An 18,357-nucleotide genomic window follows, 5' to 3' on the forward strand; every position below is an offset into this window, starting at 1 on the left:
CACCTCCTTCTTCGCATTTCTCAGGAGCCTTGGCCTTCTTGGCGAGCCGCGGGTCCAGCCAGGTTGTGGTTTTGCTGTTATGGCTGCACAAAGACAAAATTCATCTTCAGGCTTTATCAAGATCACTAAAAAGATAGTGAGATGATTAAGCAATTCAAAGCACCATATTACCCAAGAGCTATTTCATCAGCTCTTGGAAGCCAAAAGATTTAAAGGCTTATTGAAAATAGAGAAAGGCATACAATGTGAGATCATACAGTGCATTCAGAATGCTGTTGTAATCCTAAATCTGAGAATATTTTGAGGCCCAAGTAAAAGAGCAAATGAAAACGATGCGTGCCTGCTCTTTTTAGCAGCAGCCCAAAAAACATCCACTACATGGCAAATGAAAGTAAAAAAAAACTGCTGAGCCAGCATATACCTTCACCAGAATGATGCAGAGAAGTTTGACCAGAACTTAGCTGGCTTATTGTGATGTATCTAAAGATGAACTGGGTGACTACTTGAACTATGCTTTAGAAGAATTGGGCTAAGAGGAGTCGGGAGAATGCTGGGAGTTCATGCGATGGTAGAGCAATTGGACCAAAGCCAGGCAGTGTTAAGGCTACTCACTCTATAAAATAGACCATGCCGGTCTCTGTGTAGGCCATTTCCCAGTTCTTTGGCAGAGGCTCCTGACTATCGTCCTGTGCCATTGCACTCCATGCCCGCAGATCCATGGCCCCAGCTGACTGATTGTAGCTGGGGACAGTCTTCCTCCAAGCCGCCTTGTCCTTGTGGTCTGCTGCAGCCCGACATGCCGCCAGGGACACCGGCACAGAGACAGAAAGGGGAAGTGGATGGGAATAGGGGTACGGGAGGTGGTAGAAAGAGAAGGAGACGGGAGGTGAGAATGTGGAACCATTGGATCTCCTTTGGGCTCCTTGCATGGTGCCCTGCTGCTGTTCAAGTTGCTCTTCCTCTGCACACTAGCCGGATGGTTGCATCCCACCAAAAGAGGAAAGGGTAGAGAGCAAGAGAGCGAGAGAGCGAGAAAGAGAGAGAGAGAGAGAGAGAGAGAGAGAGAGAGAGAGAGAGAGAGAGAGAGAGAGAGAGAGAGAGAGAGAGAGAGAGAAGGGGGAGGCAGAGAGAGTACACAGGGAAGAGTGTAGCAATTGCCATATAATTTGCATGTCAGCAGCAATATACTGGGAACTGCCTCCCGGGCAATGGCAGAGCTGACCCACGTTTCAGCCCGGCCGAGAGCACCACATCTCAACGCTGTTAGGATCATGTGTGAGTGTGCCTCCTATCTCTAGGTTTTCATCTGTACTGCTACATCAGGCCATTGATTGCTCTGTTTGCATATCTTCTGGGATAGAATGGCAAAGATAAAACATGACAAAAGCATTTTGCTGACATTTTGGCCTCATTTGTACAACAAAACACGCAACAGTATCTACATGCACAATAGCAAAACAATGATCAATGATTTACACTATATTCATTAGCTTGAGAGAAAGAAAGATTTTAAGATGCAATGTGACTCTTCTCCGCCTTTTGTTGCGTTAGACTCATTACCGCCCAGGGCTACATTGATCATGTGTATCTTGCAAAATGGGATAATCTAAAACATGCTCAATTACCTTTTCACACTTGTCCATCCCCTGCTTCTGCCAGCACGTCTCTTTGTATAGCAATCCTTCTCCAATAGATTAACAAACTAGACAGGGCAGTGAATGACTAGCGATTGCCTCTTTACCTTCATTGGCTGTCCAAGTCGGTGTCATTCTCTCTTGCATGTTGTATAGCATTTCTATCTGAATGTATGGCACATTTTCATACAACAAGTCCTCCAACTCACACACTGACAGAATGTGTAATTTTTTGCTCTTTATTATAGTGACGGGAAATAAAAGACAGCGTTTGCCTCACCAGCTTGACCATTGACCATTGGAGGCCTCTCGTCTTCATCCTCCTCTTCTGGGGCTGCACTGTCCTTCCTGTCCATCTTGCTGACTGAGGTTGTGCGCTTTCGTTGGACTTCATTGTCAAATTCCTCATCAAACAAGACCTGGTCCACCAGGTCCGGCTGTACAGGGCTCGGCTCGGCAGGCGGTTTAGGTGTTCCATAGTAATTACCTGACAGAAAAATCTAATTTCATTATAAATCCACAAAATTGTCACATTTCAGATTATCCTGTTCCAAACCACACCTCTTGCATTTTTTACCATCTCTCTTTTATTGCAACCTCCAAATAATGGTGTAGGTTTCCCTTTTGAGAAAAAAAAAAAAAAAAAAAAAGTCCAGTTTGTACAGGTCTCTGCTGTGACAAATTCTCAAATCTAAACTTTAAGTATACTGCATTTGCTTTGCATATAATCTTGCATTTTCCAAAAACTATATAAAACGCTATGAAATAACATTGTTACTCAGTCTTCATAAAAGACAATTGTTTTACCTTATATGTGCCTTTTTGTCTTTCCAATGCTATACATTACAAGGTATCACTCCAGTGTGCATGTTAAGTAAATGTTAGCCTGTTGACTCCTAAAAGAACAATGAACGGGAACATTGTTGATTAAAAGAGAAATTTGTGAAAGCATGAGCGCTCCCCTTTAAGTCCATCATCCTTTCCTGTCATGTTGGCGCCCAAGGCAGTGCAGGGCTAACTGCACAGAGCGAGTGTGCACAGTGCAGCAAATGCTCAACTCATTTTCATCCTCTACCACTGCTAAAATGAGGACACAGAAAGATAGGGGGGAATATTAAGATGCGTTAAAGGAGCTCAATGCCATACTGTAAATGTAAAATGAGTCCAGAAGGGGCATCCACACACACACACGCACGCACGCACACACACACACACACACACACACACACACACACGCACACACACACACACACACGCACACACACACACACACACACACACACGCACACACACACACACACACACACATCTTTGAGGTTTCTAGAGCAAACTAAAAACATAAAACCTTAAAAAAGGGGAATTCAAGTGTCTGCAGGCTAGTTGCTTTTATTGATTTAAAGAGTGCACTGCATCTTTGAGGAGTTAGTGTTTTGTGAAATTAGCTCGACTCCCACTAGATTCCTTGTTTACTTTGGCCTCTAGTTAATTTAAATAAGAATAGTTAATCATGTAATTTAAGGAAAGAGTGCTCTGTCTCAGGGCCTCTACTGGCAGTTTTATTTAGTGAGGCACACCCACAAGGAGGCCAAAATAATGCTTGTCAAATACCAGAGGTGGGGGGGCTCGAGTTACCAATGCGGAACATATGCAGAACATCCTGTGACCAACACGGAAAACGGTATAGCTGACTTCCTTTGTATGCTACACTAACGAGCATAACTAGGAATAATATATATATATATATATATATATATATATATATATATATATATATATATATATATATATATATATATATATATATATATATATGTAAACACAAAAGAAGCCTAAACATCATGTAACTTAAGGAAATAAATAATCTTAGTCATCTTTGGTGGCTCTGTGATGACATCCTGTGTTGAAAGAAAGACATTGTAGTTTATAGTTCCCACAGGTGCTATGTCACGGTCCAATTCGCCGTTCACCCGAGCGTACCAGTTTTGCTGTATGCGGAAGTAGGTTCCGCATATACCCGATTAAAGGACTTGCAATTTGCTTGGCTAAAATTTATGAACGACTTGAGTGGACTTCAACTTGAACTCCTTGACCTGACAAGGCATTCTGTTCATAGTTGAAAATCTACATTTTCAACAGCGTGCTCACTGTGCCATTTAAAACATTTTTTTAAAAAAGAAAAGGATTTTTTGTGTCATTTGCGCAAACCTGGCAACCCACTACATGCTATGACACGCAGTGCAGAGGTCATGATACACATACAGGTCTGTATTATGGAAAGAGCTCCAAAGATGGTTAAATTTGGATTAAATATTATTTTTTGGGAAAATCAGGAAAAATAGAATGGCAACATGCAAGATTTGCCACTCAAAGACAAGAGGGCCAACAATTACGACGTGTAACTTCATCCGTCACTATTAAAGCCACAGATGCAGCTAACATAGCTTACAGTACGAAGCTATATTATAGTTTTACAGTTTAGCTCACCGAAAGCTCGTCAAAATATGAACTAAGATTCATGTCAGTTAGCTGTTAGATTGAGACGAAAATAAAATGATATACAATACGGAGACGGGTTTTGGATCGTGAAAAAACTACACAATTGTCATTGTGTTAGCATTGACGTGTATACAGTGGGTATGGAAAGTATTCAGATCCTCCAAGATGGTTAGAAATAAGATTCTCTGGTCTGATGAGACCAAGATAGAACTTTTTGCCCTTAATTCTAAGCGTTATGTGTGGAGAAAACCAGGCACTGCTCATCACCTGTCCAATACAGTCCCAACAGGGGCTTGTACTAAATACTGAGCAAAGGGTCTGAATACTTATGATATTTCAGTTTTTCTTTTTTTATTAAATCTGCACAAATTTCAACAATTCCGTTTTTTTTCTGTCAATTTCGGGTGCTGTGTGTCCATTAACGATGAAAAAATGAACTTAAATGATTTTAGCAAATGTCTGCAATATAACAAAGAGTGAAAAATTTAAGGGGGTCTGAACACTTTCCGTACCCACTGTATATACAAATTCACTCCAAGAGAGCTCTCTACAATCCGGAACGTTAGGAAACTCAGAGCGTTGTTGGGGTGTGCTGTTCGGTTATTCAGCGCGCCACTCGTCTTGTTTCGTTCGTGAACGTTTCGTCGTTAAGTGAAATGAATGTACTGGAGAAGAACTGAAGAGGTGATTCGTTCAGGGGAGGGACTTAAGTAACCTGAGTGATTCGTTCAGTGAACTGGTGTACTGAAGAACTGCAGAGTGATTCGATGAGGGGAGGGACTTTAGTGAACTTGTGTACTGAAGAGTGATTCATTCATAGTACTTATCGTTCGCGATCCATTCGAGACGAGTGATTCGTTCGTTGAACTTCTTCGTTTGTGATCCGCTAAGGAGCGATGTACTAGTACGATGAGTGATTTGTTTGCGCAAGGAACGACGTACTAAGCAGTGAACGTACTCATGAGTGATTTTAACCGCACGTCCTGACGTCCTCGCGGGGATAGCTTTCACTAGCAGCTGTTTCTTTAAGCTAACAGCTAATATTGAGTCAGTCAAGCACATGGAAACAAGCACACATATTTAAAATAAATGTAAATTAATAATAAATGTATATGCAGGTAGTGAATTTTATGGAAAATGTAATGATCTAACATGGGGAATCTACAGGGAAACAATACAGAAAAACACAAAACAAACAAAGTACAGATGAACATTGGCAATGGAAACTGGCTTGTGATATGAGATTGGTAGAATGAGCCTGTAGTGAATGCATATAGCTGGGGGATTCCTGTTCTCGTTAAGTTAAACACAAATATCCACTAATCTGTAATTTTCGTAGACCGCAATGTTGGACTTAAAGTGTCTTGAACACGTTTGAGGCAGGCAGGTCAAGTGTGTTCGGCCAGCTCGGTCCGCACGGTTAACAGGTGGATTTGGCGGAAAGGAAGAAGAAAAAGGAAAAAAAAGAGCCCAAAAATTTCCCAGGCAGGATGTCCGACTTTTGGAGTGTATTATGGCCCAACCCTGCTCACTGGAACATTCAGAAGTTTAGATATGCGCCTGCAACCAATGCCATCGTTATGTTTTGCAACCATTAGTTTGCGATGGTCTTGAGACGGCTCTTTGCTCTTACCCATAATATGTGTCTTGACTCACACCTTGCAAATGAGAGCTTTCTGTAGGCCATCAATTTGGACTGAACCAGCTGATATTTATTTGCATTGACAAGGGGCTGCATTGCTGTTTGATTATTGATAGATTTTAGGTGTTGTCTTGGCTTTCCATGCCTTTTTGCACCTCCCTTTCTTCATATGTTAAATACTTTTTCCCTGTGTCATTTCACATTATTACATACAACTTAATTTATGATCTTATTTGTTCTACTTTCTTTGTATGAATGGATTACTTGGGTTGTTCCCAACAACTGGTGAAAATTTAATGTCAATAGCACCTTTGGAAATATATTTAGTGAGAAAAATGGTGACTGTTAAATACTTATTTCAACTGCTGTAAATATGGTCCTTCCTTTGAATAGGACAATAGTCCCTGAAAGTTTAAATGAGACCATTTAAAATACAGACATGCAAACACCAAAGGCATGAAAAAGGCTACAGACATTGTAGTGGTGTCTGGGGGGATCCCCGGGTCCCCGCAGATCCCCTGGCCCCCGCAAATAATTTTTGGGATTTTAACATAAATTAAGCAATCTGGAAGACTTCAAGCAGAAAAACATTTATTTACACCGCTCGAGTACATGTACATATTTTAGATTAAAATTAAATTTGCCTCATTTCTTTGGTTTTTTGTTTTGGTCTCCAATTTGAGCCTGGCCCATAGCTCCACCTGCACCTGATGCCTGCTTCAAGCTGTGCCACATGAATAGCATCACCCTCTTTAAACACTCTCATTCTGGAAAATAATTGACTAAAATAATTGTCTGTTTCACGTCAGTTTCACTATTACCAACTTCAAAGGCTCATCCCAAATGCATCCTACAGGAAAATATTAAGTTTTTTTTTGTTTTTTTTCCCCTTGTCGCCGATGTTATGTGTGCTTCGCGGTTCCGCTGGGACCACAACCTCAACACAAAAATACAAAAGACCAGTGCGACAAATACGACACTGGCTGATCTGATGAGCAAAAAATGTTGGTTAAACGTAAGAGTAGCAATAGAGGATGTCCACTCCAGACGTGGGAAGAGTAGCCAAATATTGTACTCAAGTAAGAGTACTGTTACGTGACGATAATGTGACTCAAGTAAAAAGTAGTCCCCCAAAAAATTACTTCAGTGTGAGTAAAAAGTATACAGTGAAATAATTACTCAAGTTCTGAGTAAATAGTGAGTAACTTCAGATTTCTTTAACCACAGCATGAACACCAATAAAATTAAAATAACAAAATAAAATGTTTTTTACTGCAAGGTGTTTTCTCAAGTTATAGGTGGGCTGAAATATCCATGTTTGGGAAAATAGTGCCATACAAATACTACAATACATGAAAGCTGTTGTTTTTGTTTCTCTCAATGTAAACACGAGTAGTGCGCCGTTGCCTTCACAGTAACAACTATAGAAATGATTCCTGAAAGTATAGTCTTAAGCCTTCACAGTAACGACGACCTTCCCAAAATTGCCGCTACGTAGGCACGACAATCAGCTGGGCTGGCTTATCTAGTGTTAATACCAATGCCCGGGAAGACGTGTGAGGTCAAGTGACTTTCTTGTGTAGTCGAAGTCCCGCGCACAAACTAGTTGATAAATAAGCAATAATTGATAAATAAAGTAGTGAGCGACATTTAGATCATTGAAACGGAGTAAAAAGACCATTACTTTTTAACAGCTGAAGCGGTGGAAGTGTTATTTCTGATCTCGTCAACTCCTGTGATTTATCCAAAGCCGGTCCTGAGCGCACAGGCGGAACCTCAGGCCGATGCGCTTTTGCATATTAGTCTGCCGCGGAGTAATATTCATAAATTACATCTGTGTGGATGGTGGAGATGTAGAATGGATCTAGCTGCCAGTGTTCAAAGAGTAAGAAACAGCCTATGATGATATGATGATGACAGCGACGGCGACCCCCCTTCACACTTTCCAACTTTGAGAACATGGGAAATACAGCATTAGTAAAAAATACAGGGATGCAAATTTGGGTCCATATTTTCCACTCTTAATGTCTATAAACAGAGTGCTGTGATTGACAGGTGAGCAGTCCTAGTTGTATAGTCCAACTCTTAACCTAGGACAGCTGGGATATAGACTCCAGCTTCAGTGTGATCTCTGAACAGGATAAGCAGTGTGCTAAATCGATGGATAGGAAACCCAGATGCAAGGAATATGCTTCAAATTCTTGCCATCCACAGAACAGCACAGAACATCTCTCACAAGGGAGTTCAATATCTCACAATTTGGAACCTGGCACTTGGAAACATGAGAGCAAAGATACTGTACAAATAATTTAGAACACTGATTAGATGAATCATTATAAATCCACAAATGGCAGTGTTTCGACCACAAATAAAATTCCATTTTCTGAAGGGGTTAAACATAGGGCTTCCCGATTAACCACCATTTGCGTTTATCTCCTTGCCAGCCACAGTCACAGACTCTCATTAATCATTGAGGACGGACCTCCACTCTCTGAGGCAGTGCCCAGTGTGCTCAGGCTCTGTTTTTGACTGCCACGGCCTCAGGCATGTGAAGCCAAGCTTGCTTTCTGTGCTTTGGCACAGAGCTGTTGCACCGTTTGGCATGTATGGCCTAGCTACAGTCATCTATTCCAACCCTGCATTCCCGGGCTCCCAATCAGAGAGCATTTGGGGACATCTCATTAACAATCCTACTCTCAACACTTTATCCATCCATCCATTTTCTGAGCCGCTTCTCCTCACTAGGGTCGCGGGCATGCTGGAGCCCATCCCAGCCATCATCGGGCAGGAGGCGGGGTACACCCTGAACTGGTTGCCAGCCAATCGCAGGGCACATACAAACAAACAACCATTCGCACTTACAGTCACACCTACGGGCAATTTAGAGTCTCCAATTAATGCATGATTTTGGGATGTGGGAGGAAACCGGAGTGCCCGGAGAAAACTCTCAACACTTTACTTTCTTTTTATTTGGCACTTTTCTATGCTTTTCCATAAAGAAAATCCATTTTGTTGCCTCTATACAGTTAGCAGTTGCCAGCACAGCACAACCCTCCCAACTCTGTGACTTTTGGCATGCTGCCCTATTTCTATCTAATAAAAATAAATGCAGCTTCGCCTCATGAATCTACAAAGCCTGTAACACAAACACTGGTCCTATTTAGAAACAGTTGAGGGCTTTGTAGTGCAGCAAAACAGTGGGGTGGAAACCTACATGCCCTTGTGTGAACAAGTGATTGCCCCCTAAACCTAATAACTGGTTGGGCCACCCTTAGCAGCCGCCACTGCAATCATCTGTTTGCGATAACTTGCAATGAGTCTCTTACAGCGCTGTGGAGGAATTTTGGCCCACTCATCTTTGCAGAATTGTTGTAATTCAGCCATATTGGAGGGTTTCCGAGCATGAACCGCCTTTTAAAGGTCATGCCACAGCATCTCAATAAGATTAAGGTTAGGACTTTGACTAGGCCTCTCTCTCTTTGTTTTGTTTTGTTTTTCTTGAGCCTTTCAGAGTTGGACTTGCTGGTATGTTTTGGATCATTGTGCTGCTGCAGAACCCAAGTTCATTTCAGCTTGAGGTAATGAACAGATGGCTGGACATTCTCCTTCAGGGTTTTTTTGGAGACAGCATAATTCATGGCTCCATTTATCACAGAAAGTCTTCCAGGTCCTGAAGTAGGGAAATAGCTCCAGACCATCACACTACCACCACCATATTTTACTGTTGGTATGATGTTCTTTTTCTGAAATGTGGTGTTACTTTTATGCTCTTTCTCATGGTGGAGTCATGAACACTGACCTTAACTGAGGCAAGTGAGGCCTGCAGTTCTTTGGATGTTGTTGTGGGGTCTTCTGTCACCTCTTGGATGAGTCGTCGCTGCGCGCTTGGGGTAATTTTGGTCGGCCGGCCAGTCCCGTGAAAGTTCACCACCGTTTTATTTATTTATTTTTATTTTTTGTGGATAATGGGTCTCACTGCGGTTCACTGGAGTCCCAAAGCTTTAGAAATGGCTTTATTACCTTTTCCACACTGACAGATCTTAATTACTTTCTTTCTCATTTGTTCCTGAATTTCTTTAGATCTTGGCATGATGTCTTGCTTTTGAGGATCTTTTGGTCTACTTCACTGGTCCTGTTTAAGTTATTTCTTGATTGAGAACAGGTTTGGCAGTATCAGGCCAGGGTGTGGCTAGAGAAATTGAAGTCCGGTATGATAAATCACAGTTATGTTTTAACAGAGGGGGGCAATCACTTTTGGGTTTGGATTTTTTCTCCCTTAATAATAAAAACCTTCATTTAAAAACAGCGTTTTGCGTTTACTTGTGTTTTCTTTGAATATTATTAAAAAATGTTTGATGATGGGAAACATTTAAGTGTGACAAAAAAAAAAAGAAAATCAAAAAGGAAATCATGAAGGGGCAAACACTTACACACCACCGTACATCCCTCAAAACACACTGTATGTAGTGTGTGTTATGTTTGCTAAATACCATCATAGGTTCCACTCTCAAGCAGCAGTCCACATTCTTCCAGGTTATGGAACTCTTCCACACTGATGAAGTTGTAATCCACTCCAGGAACTTCCCCCTCTCTGGGCTGCCGAGTGGTACCTGCCAACAAAGACAACAAACCAGAAAATTAGTGGCGATGCTCCGCATCCAACCTGGTTACAGGGATGTGACGTCCACTAGGCAATGGAGAGTACAGTACATTTTTTATGTAGGGACTTAATATGGACGATTGGTGGATTGCTCCATCCAAAAATACAAAATAGTGCACAAAATGCTATTGAACAGCTAGTTACTCTTCAAAACCAGTAGCCGCAGTGGCCGTTGAGCTAAACGGTTCATGTCAAGCCCTGTTTATCTTTCATATCAACATTCAACTCTGTCGCGAGCTTACTGGACTAGTTATTACGCTGTGATTATTTTAAATTGTATAAAATGGCACGCGACGTCGGCATCAGTGCCAGACTTGCTAATGCCTGGATCAGACTACAAGACAAATTCGGTCTTTCCCGATTGCAATTATGTCAGACTACTGGCATAATAGCTTGAGGTATCTCGGGCAGACAGTGGCAACACTACATGACATGCATTCCGATACCATCACATCCCATCTTTTACGATCACTGGGCTTTATCTTGTCAAATAAAACACTGTCGGAGAGGCGAAACCAGGAAACGTGACACCGGTCAATGCGACCGGATACACTCATTACCATAGCGACGACAACAACGTGCTGTGCCAATGTATTGTCTGTGGGTGGCGGGGGAAAAAAACATAATGAGGAAAAACGTGTGGTCGTCGTCTCGGGAGAAGACGTTTATTCAAGGACTGCTTGAGGTATGTTCACGTACTTTTAATACGATACAAAATGTTACGTAGCCTAGCAAGCTAGTGCTAGCGCTTGTATGTAAACATGCCGGCACTCATGGTCTAAAGCGTCGGTAAACATTGGTTTGTGCGCATGAATAAATGTTGACTACGGCGAGCACAGGAAGCGAAGTGCCGGTTACAATACGCAATCCTATTGGTCAACGTCAAGGTGTGCTTCCAGAGAGTTGTCGTTGATATGTCACACTACACGGAAGATTTCCCCCAAAAAAATCAAACATGCGAGACTTTTCATTTTGGCGTCGTAGGGCTGTCGTCGGGCCAAATCGTTGGTCCTGGATTATGTCACACTACAAGAGGTTTTGTCGTTCCTGACAAAATATGTCGGGCCCGATCTAGGGAATCGGCTGCGATAGCTAATCGGGCCAATATTGGGGCTAAAATCCTGTCGTCTGATCTAGTAGGCATTAGATACTACTGTGTGACTACTTTTCAAAAGCAGTTAATTAGTCGAAACAAATCTTTCAGCGTGACACAGTTGCAGTTCCTACCAATCATTTTTTAAGAAACCAGGCTTACTCAAGTAAAATGTGCTTCAAGTCGCCTTGAAAATGAATTTTTAACCATCATTTCCATTATATTCATCATCTTGCTCAGCCACTGGCTCTACGTAATGTTAAGACATGCAAACACCAAAGGCATGAAAAAGGTGACCAAAAAAAATAAAAAAACATTGTAGGTGGGGGTCTGGGGGGATACCCCGGGCCCCCGCAGAGAATATTTTTGATTTTAACATCTTCCAATCTGGAAGACTCTAAAGAGTACAATAAGGCAAAATAAACAAATTTTCTTCACGCAAAAAACATTTATTTACACCGCTCAAGTACATGTTGATGTACAAATGTAAGATTAAAATTAAATTTGCCTCATTTCTTCGCTTTTTTGTTTTGGTCTCCAATTTGAGCCAGGCCCATCTCCCCCTGCACTTGATGCCTGCTTCAAGCTGTGCAGCATGAAAAGCATCCTTTTCTTTAAGCACTCTCATTCTGGAAAAGTATTGACTAAAATCATTGTCTGTTTCACTTCATTTTTCACTATTACCAATTTCAAAGGCTAATCCCAAATGCATCCCCCAGGAATATATTAAATACAATATTATTCTGTTTTTATTGGCCATTTCTGAATTTGAAGTTAGTTCATTCTGTGTTGTGACATAATCCCTAACATCGCTCCGTTGCTTCATAAATTTAACTTTAAAATCCGTAAACTAATTAGATAAATGTAGATGCGTTTCCTAATTAATACAAGACAACAAGTACTAGCGGATCAACTCTTGTCACCGATGTTACGTCTGGTTCGCTGTCACTGCGCCTATCCCGCGCGCAGTTTGCCTTTATACTCGAGCGCTACCCACGCGCACAGTTTTGAAAATGTACTGCAGTTCCCGTCCAAGTCGGGGGCGTCGCTACGGCTGGTATTGGCAAGGACACCACAGGGTGGAGTTTCCTCTGCATTTTTTGGCCATATCCAGTTGCCGTTTTTACTTTCCTTTCCGGAACAAGGAACAAAACAACAACAATGGTGACTTTGGAACAGTGTCTGCTAGAACAAATGGACCTAGATGACCAGATGATACGTTTAATTATGCTGCAAAGACGGTGGTGGTATGTGGAACAAAGGGGAAGGCTAAGTACGTCATCGTAGCATATGACTAAAACGGACCAATCACGAGAGCTGATCTCCGCGGCATTCTACGCGCAGCAACAGTTTTTGCCGTGTGCGCGTCAAGTGACGCAGAGAGGCAGCGCGGGCCAATTCGTCGGTCACGTGATGCAATGCGGGCGTTGTCGGCCACGCGAGCGCGGGAGTATAAAGAGGCCTTAAGTCGTAGTCTCGCTCACGAAATAGTTGATAAATAAGCAATAATTGATAAATAAAAGTCGCAAACGACATTTATATCATTGTAATGGAGTAAACGTACCGTTACTTCTTAACAGCAGAAGCGGCGGAAGTGTTTTTTCTGGTCTCGTCAACTCCTGTGATTTATCCAAAGCCGGTCCTGAGAGCGCAGGCGGAACCTCAGGCCTATGCGCCAGCATATTAGTCTGCCGCGGAGTAATATTCACAATTACATCTGTGTGTGGATGCTGGATGTGTGGAATGGATCTAGCTGCAAGCGCTGAAGGAGTACGAAACAGTATATGACGACAGCGACGGCGACCCCCCTTCAAAAGAACTCATCGGATCTGTACGGTTCACGGAAATGGCCTATTTTTAGTTTAAAACGGCGAATTTCGCCAAAAGGCGACTGATTTGCATTTATGTTTCATATACAGCATTATAAAAGTAAGCAATGTCTGATTTTGAATTTATTATACCGAAAGATGTCCCTCAAGGGGAAATTCAACTCCCACTTTAATGTATACTTTTGTGTTGCACACCACACAAACTATATCACACACACGCAGTTATACAAGGAGAGCTTCAGAGTGAAAGACGTGTGCAAAGAACGCTGCTCCACTTTAGCTGGGGTAGTGGGGGCGATGTCTTGCTCAAGGGCACCTCGAAAGTAGCCAGTAACCAGACTAGCATCTCTCCAATTACAGTATTTTCTTTTTTTTAAACTTTTGCTATAAATACTGGTGTAAGCTCAATTTTAAGTTTATCTTTAAGGAAAACACATCAAAAGCTTAGACTTTTGACTCAAATCCCATATGGTTCCTCCTTTTCCTTTTTATTGGGAAATGAAAATAGAAAATAACATTCAGGAAGATTTGTTCCCTTTTGTCAAAGTTCTGGGAATATAAAATCCATGACAGTGAATGCCAGTGGCTGTTCCAAGCTGTTCCAAGCTAACGGTTCCCTTTTCTCCACTTAAATGTATATCTCAAAATAACTTCCTCAACCTTAAACACAAGGTGATGTTTCTTGTCCCGGCCTTAACATCTCTGCAGTTACTTTCATAAAATAACAAAGCTCCCAAACTGCTGCCTCTCATTAAGAAAGTGCCATGCATTGCCTTCATGGTGCTGTTATCTGTGAGATGCTGGAAACACATTGTTATGGAAAATACTGAATGCTTCTTAACGCGCCAACTCTGCTTAGCATCATCTTAGCCCTAATCAGGGTTTTAACAGAGCCTCAGCCGAGTTGCTCCGCACACGTGATGGAATTTAACTTTGCATTTAATGTCCCCATTCTTCATTTTCTTTCTGCGCCAACATCCGTCCTCATGCTGCTGTGGGCCATCACTTCTAAAACAGCTCAGTCCGATCCGATCAGCCAATCACAACATTTAATAAGGCTTCGGTGTGTCTGGCGACGGAGGAAGTCATGCTTCTACCACCTTTCGCCATGTCGCAGAAGCTCCTTAGCCTCATGCTAGTGTCGGCTAGCATGAGCATCCAGGGCAAGACTTTGCTCTTTGACATCTCATTGTTGCTGGATGTTGACTTATTTGAATGGTATGTTGCCACCTAGCTAAGAAATTACATGGGTTATGGACTATGTTAGAATTATTGGCCTGTGAGCAGTAAACTGAGAGGCATCTTGGGTGGTCCACAAATATTATTGACTAAGAATGTCTGTGATCTTAGACTTGCAATTACAATCTGTTCTCTATTATACTCACAGGGAATAGTGCGCAGGTACAAGTTGTCCCTGATCACCTGCTGAAGCTTGTGATCCAGAGACCCCTTCTGGAACTGAAGACTGAGGTAGTGATGCAAATCGGCATTCAACACCTTCCCTAGGAGAAGAAGACCATATTTCAGTACAGCAAATACACATTTTTGTTTGGGTAGGGGAACAAAGATTTAAAAAAAAAAAAAAAAACTAAAACTTTGAAAGTTCAATGCTCGAGTAAGATATGACTAGTCTAGGATTATATCTGTACTATAAACACAGCCACAAACTCATGACCACTTGTACAATATGATATTCAATGCAAGCGCTATATCAAATATTCTGCCTTTATAAAGATAATAATGTTCAGTTTTTGATAGACACTGTCAGTTTTTGATAGACACTGTCAGCGATATCAATTAATTCATGCATTATACTGAGATCATTATACTTAATCATGTAAGGAATCGAGGTAACTGAAATTATCCAAAGCATTCATTATGATACAGTACAGTTTTACGCCACGGTAAACTACAACCACAGTGATGAACATATTGTTAACCAGATACCTCTGGTATTACAAAAGAAATTAGAATAGAGGGGGAATGACAAGAAACCACAATGAACATGATGGACTGAGACGAAATCTCTAAACAAATTTCTATAACCTAACCCATGTAGTTGCTTTACCACAGTAAACTGCTGCTAATATGAAACATTTCCCAAATTGAATCAGATATGTTTACCACATGACATGCACAAAAGTACGAAAGAGAGACATCCCTTCAGTGACTCTACTGAGAAAGATAAAATACAATTGTTTTTATAAGCTTCAATTTTAGCGGGAAGAACTGAAGAATAAATTTGGTTCAGAGGAAGAAAAACAGTGATGCAAGTGTGAGTTAAAATTAAAACAACAAACAAAAGTAACATTTATGAAGACATGTTTCTTACTCAACATTTGGTTGCTCAAGAATGTTGGCTGTGTGTTGCATCTAATATTTAATCTAATCTAATGTAACAATATAATAATATCTAATATTTGATCTGGACATTTAACTGACCCGTGTGTGTGTGTGTGTGTCTGCTTCTTCACTGAAACAGTCTAGTAACTGCGGTATAGCTGGGCCAATAGACACACAGCTAACTGTTATGCAACTCTTTGGACTTTTTACCAGAACAATGCGAGTGAGGAATTTAGGTCAAGGGAATATAACATGGGTCTCAATGCACATTGCACATCAGAAGCCACAAGCCTGTGGTTTGCATTCCCAGAAACTGAAATGTAAAAGAAAATTATATCTAAAAAAAAACAAAACAATGCAGATTATGTTTCAGGTAGTTCCAATATTCTACCTGGTCTCTTATCCTGCTTAGGACTGCCCAGGAAAAATACCCAAGAAAGGATCAGCTGGCTTCAGTCCTGACAATGGAGGTTGCCAATTGCGACAATGGGATTGGCGAGAGTAGAAACCCCAAAGGGTCGACAAAATCAACCTCTCATTTGCAAATGCATGCAAATCACCTCCCCTGTGTTAAACCAACTCCAACTCCAGTGCACAGAACAGGGCAGTCTTTGTTGCCTGCCTGTCAGGTTGTGTTAGTGTGCTACATCATATCTCCATAGACAGAGAGAGGCAGAGAAAAAGGGAGGGAGCGGTACAGCTGAGCTTCCCGCTAACTTACATGGCAGCACATCTTTGGCCTGCCTGTCATAGTTTGGGGCATGTGGGACACAACAGAAGTCTTTGTGCCTTGTCATTTGGCCATTAGACACATACCAGTGGGTGTGGGAGGGGTGCACTTTAGGGATAGGGAATCATTAAAAACAGAGAGAGGGCAGGGATGAGGGGTTTTGTTGGCAGATAGGCGTAATGGTAATGCATCGAGCGTACAATGGAAACGTGGCCTGTCCCAATGCTCCTCTCATCATTACTCTCTCACTCCATCTCCCGTCTTCACCTTTCTTGCTGCAGACATTTATCATCCCAAGTAGATCCCCTTGAGACTGCTCGCACCTCTGTTTGAGATCACTTTCAGGAATATCTATCAACCGAATCCCACCTCGCTTCCTTTCCCCCTGGACTCACCTTTTAACCTTTTCATTTACCCTCGGTCTTTCCTGAGACCGTGTATGAATCAAGTTGTTTTTGTTTGTTTAATAATAATGATGCTGTACTTGAATTACACATATTACACACACACGTACTGTAAGTAAACAGTATATTTAGGTACACTGTCTATTAATGCAATTGTATTTTATTTTAATTGCTAACTAAACTATTGCTGCCCTCATGAGGATAAGGGTGTATGCTCATGTAACCAATTGCAGAAAATAAAACGGCAGATAAGTTAGAAAGGGCCAAGGTACAAACAGCATATATACTGATTTGAGCACTCAACACAGATTTAAGCATCTCAAAGATTCAGTACAATGACGTGAAAAATTGTTGGACCCCCATCTCAAATTCTTATATTTTCGGGTAGTTTCCCCATCAGTTTTGTCTGATATTTACATTTGTTGGATGATCTTAAACAAAGTGGTGAAACTATGGCCACATATAAGAATTTGAGAAGGGGGCCAATACAATAAAAGATACAGTATTTTTGCTTTGGCATAGAGCAAGAAGCTTGGGAAAAAAACAATGGCTTGAAATGTGCAATTTGTTTGAAACTTTGCAATACGCAATGCTAAAAAGAAAACAATAAAGATGTGGAGCAATAAGGAAAAGGTTAATGTTGGCCTGAGGCTTTGTGGAGATGACAGTGAAGCAAAAGTTTAATGGACGGAAGTTAGGTTTGCTTTGTAAATATTTAAACGGACTTCCAAAAAGTTAGCATGAACCTGTGACGATCCTAATGTTGATTCTGAAACATCTCCTGCCTCATTGGAAATGACCTATCGTGCTGGGTCATTTACTATTTCGGATGAGAATTGCTAAATTGTTACCATACTAACAGGTGGCAGACTAACCCATCCATTCATCCATTTTCTACCGCTTATCCGAGGTCGGGTCGTGGGGGCAGTAGCTTTAGGAGGGACGCCCAGACTTCCAGCGTGTCCTAGGTCGTCCCCGGGGTCTCCTCCCGGTGGGATGTGTCCGGAACAACTCACCAGGGAGGCGTCCGGGAGGCATCTGAATCAGATTCCCCAGCCATCTCATCTGGCTCTCTCGATGTGGAGGAGCAGCAACTCTACTCTGAGATCCTCCCGGATGACCGAGCTTCTCACCCTCTCTCTAAGGGAGAGCCCGGACACCCTGCGGAGGAAACTCATTTCGGCCGCTTGTATCCGGGATCTTAGAGCTTGTGCGATTAACAATTTAAACTTGTCGCATTTTCACTAACGTTTTAATGGTTGAAAGTTGCCCTTTTTCTCCTCCTCCTGCATGAGCGAGAGAGCAAGTGTGCTGGGACTGTGTGGCGCTGTCTCAATCATTGCTATGAATCCCATTTGAGTTAAAAGCAACCCGCTGCAATATGATTGGCTGCCTGCTGCAACATAGCTGACTGCTTCGTCCAGATAGGACACGTTATTATCACACCACCGTCATGTACATGTGCACCACGTATGCACTTCACAGACAGTACGCCGTTGTGTCTGGCCAGTGGCCACCACGTACCT

General features: G+C 41.9%; 1 protein-coding gene across 5 annotated transcripts in view; it reads right to left on the reverse strand.

Moving 5' to 3' along the window:
• LOC133408972 (membrane-associated guanylate kinase, WW and PDZ domain-containing protein 3-like) overlaps positions 1 to 18,357 on the reverse strand; it is a 144,475-nt gene that overhangs the window by 37,557 nt on the left and 88,561 nt on the right. For 3 of the 5 annotated variants that reach the window (XM_061688414.1, XM_061688432.1, XM_061688445.1), the window contains 5 exons: positions 14,740 to 14,856; positions 10,263 to 10,382; positions 1,915 to 2,121; positions 613 to 784; positions 4 to 83 (listed from right to left, as the gene is read on the reverse strand). In XM_061688414.1, the coding sequence (XP_061544398.1) occupies positions 4 to 83; positions 613 to 784; positions 1,915 to 2,121; positions 10,263 to 10,382; positions 14,740 to 14,856 (696 nt within the window). The remainder of the gene's footprint in view (positions 1 to 3; positions 84 to 612; positions 785 to 1,914; positions 2,122 to 10,262; positions 10,383 to 14,739; positions 14,857 to 18,357) is intronic. The other 2 variants (XM_061688439.1, XM_061688423.1) reach the window with 1 other exon arrangement.

Source organism: Phycodurus eques, chromosome 1, assembly GCF_024500275.1.
Source record: "Phycodurus eques isolate BA_2022a chromosome 1, UOR_Pequ_1.1, whole genome shotgun sequence".
Classification (NCBI taxonomy): domain Eukaryota; kingdom Metazoa; phylum Chordata; class Actinopteri; order Syngnathiformes; family Syngnathidae; genus Phycodurus; species Phycodurus eques.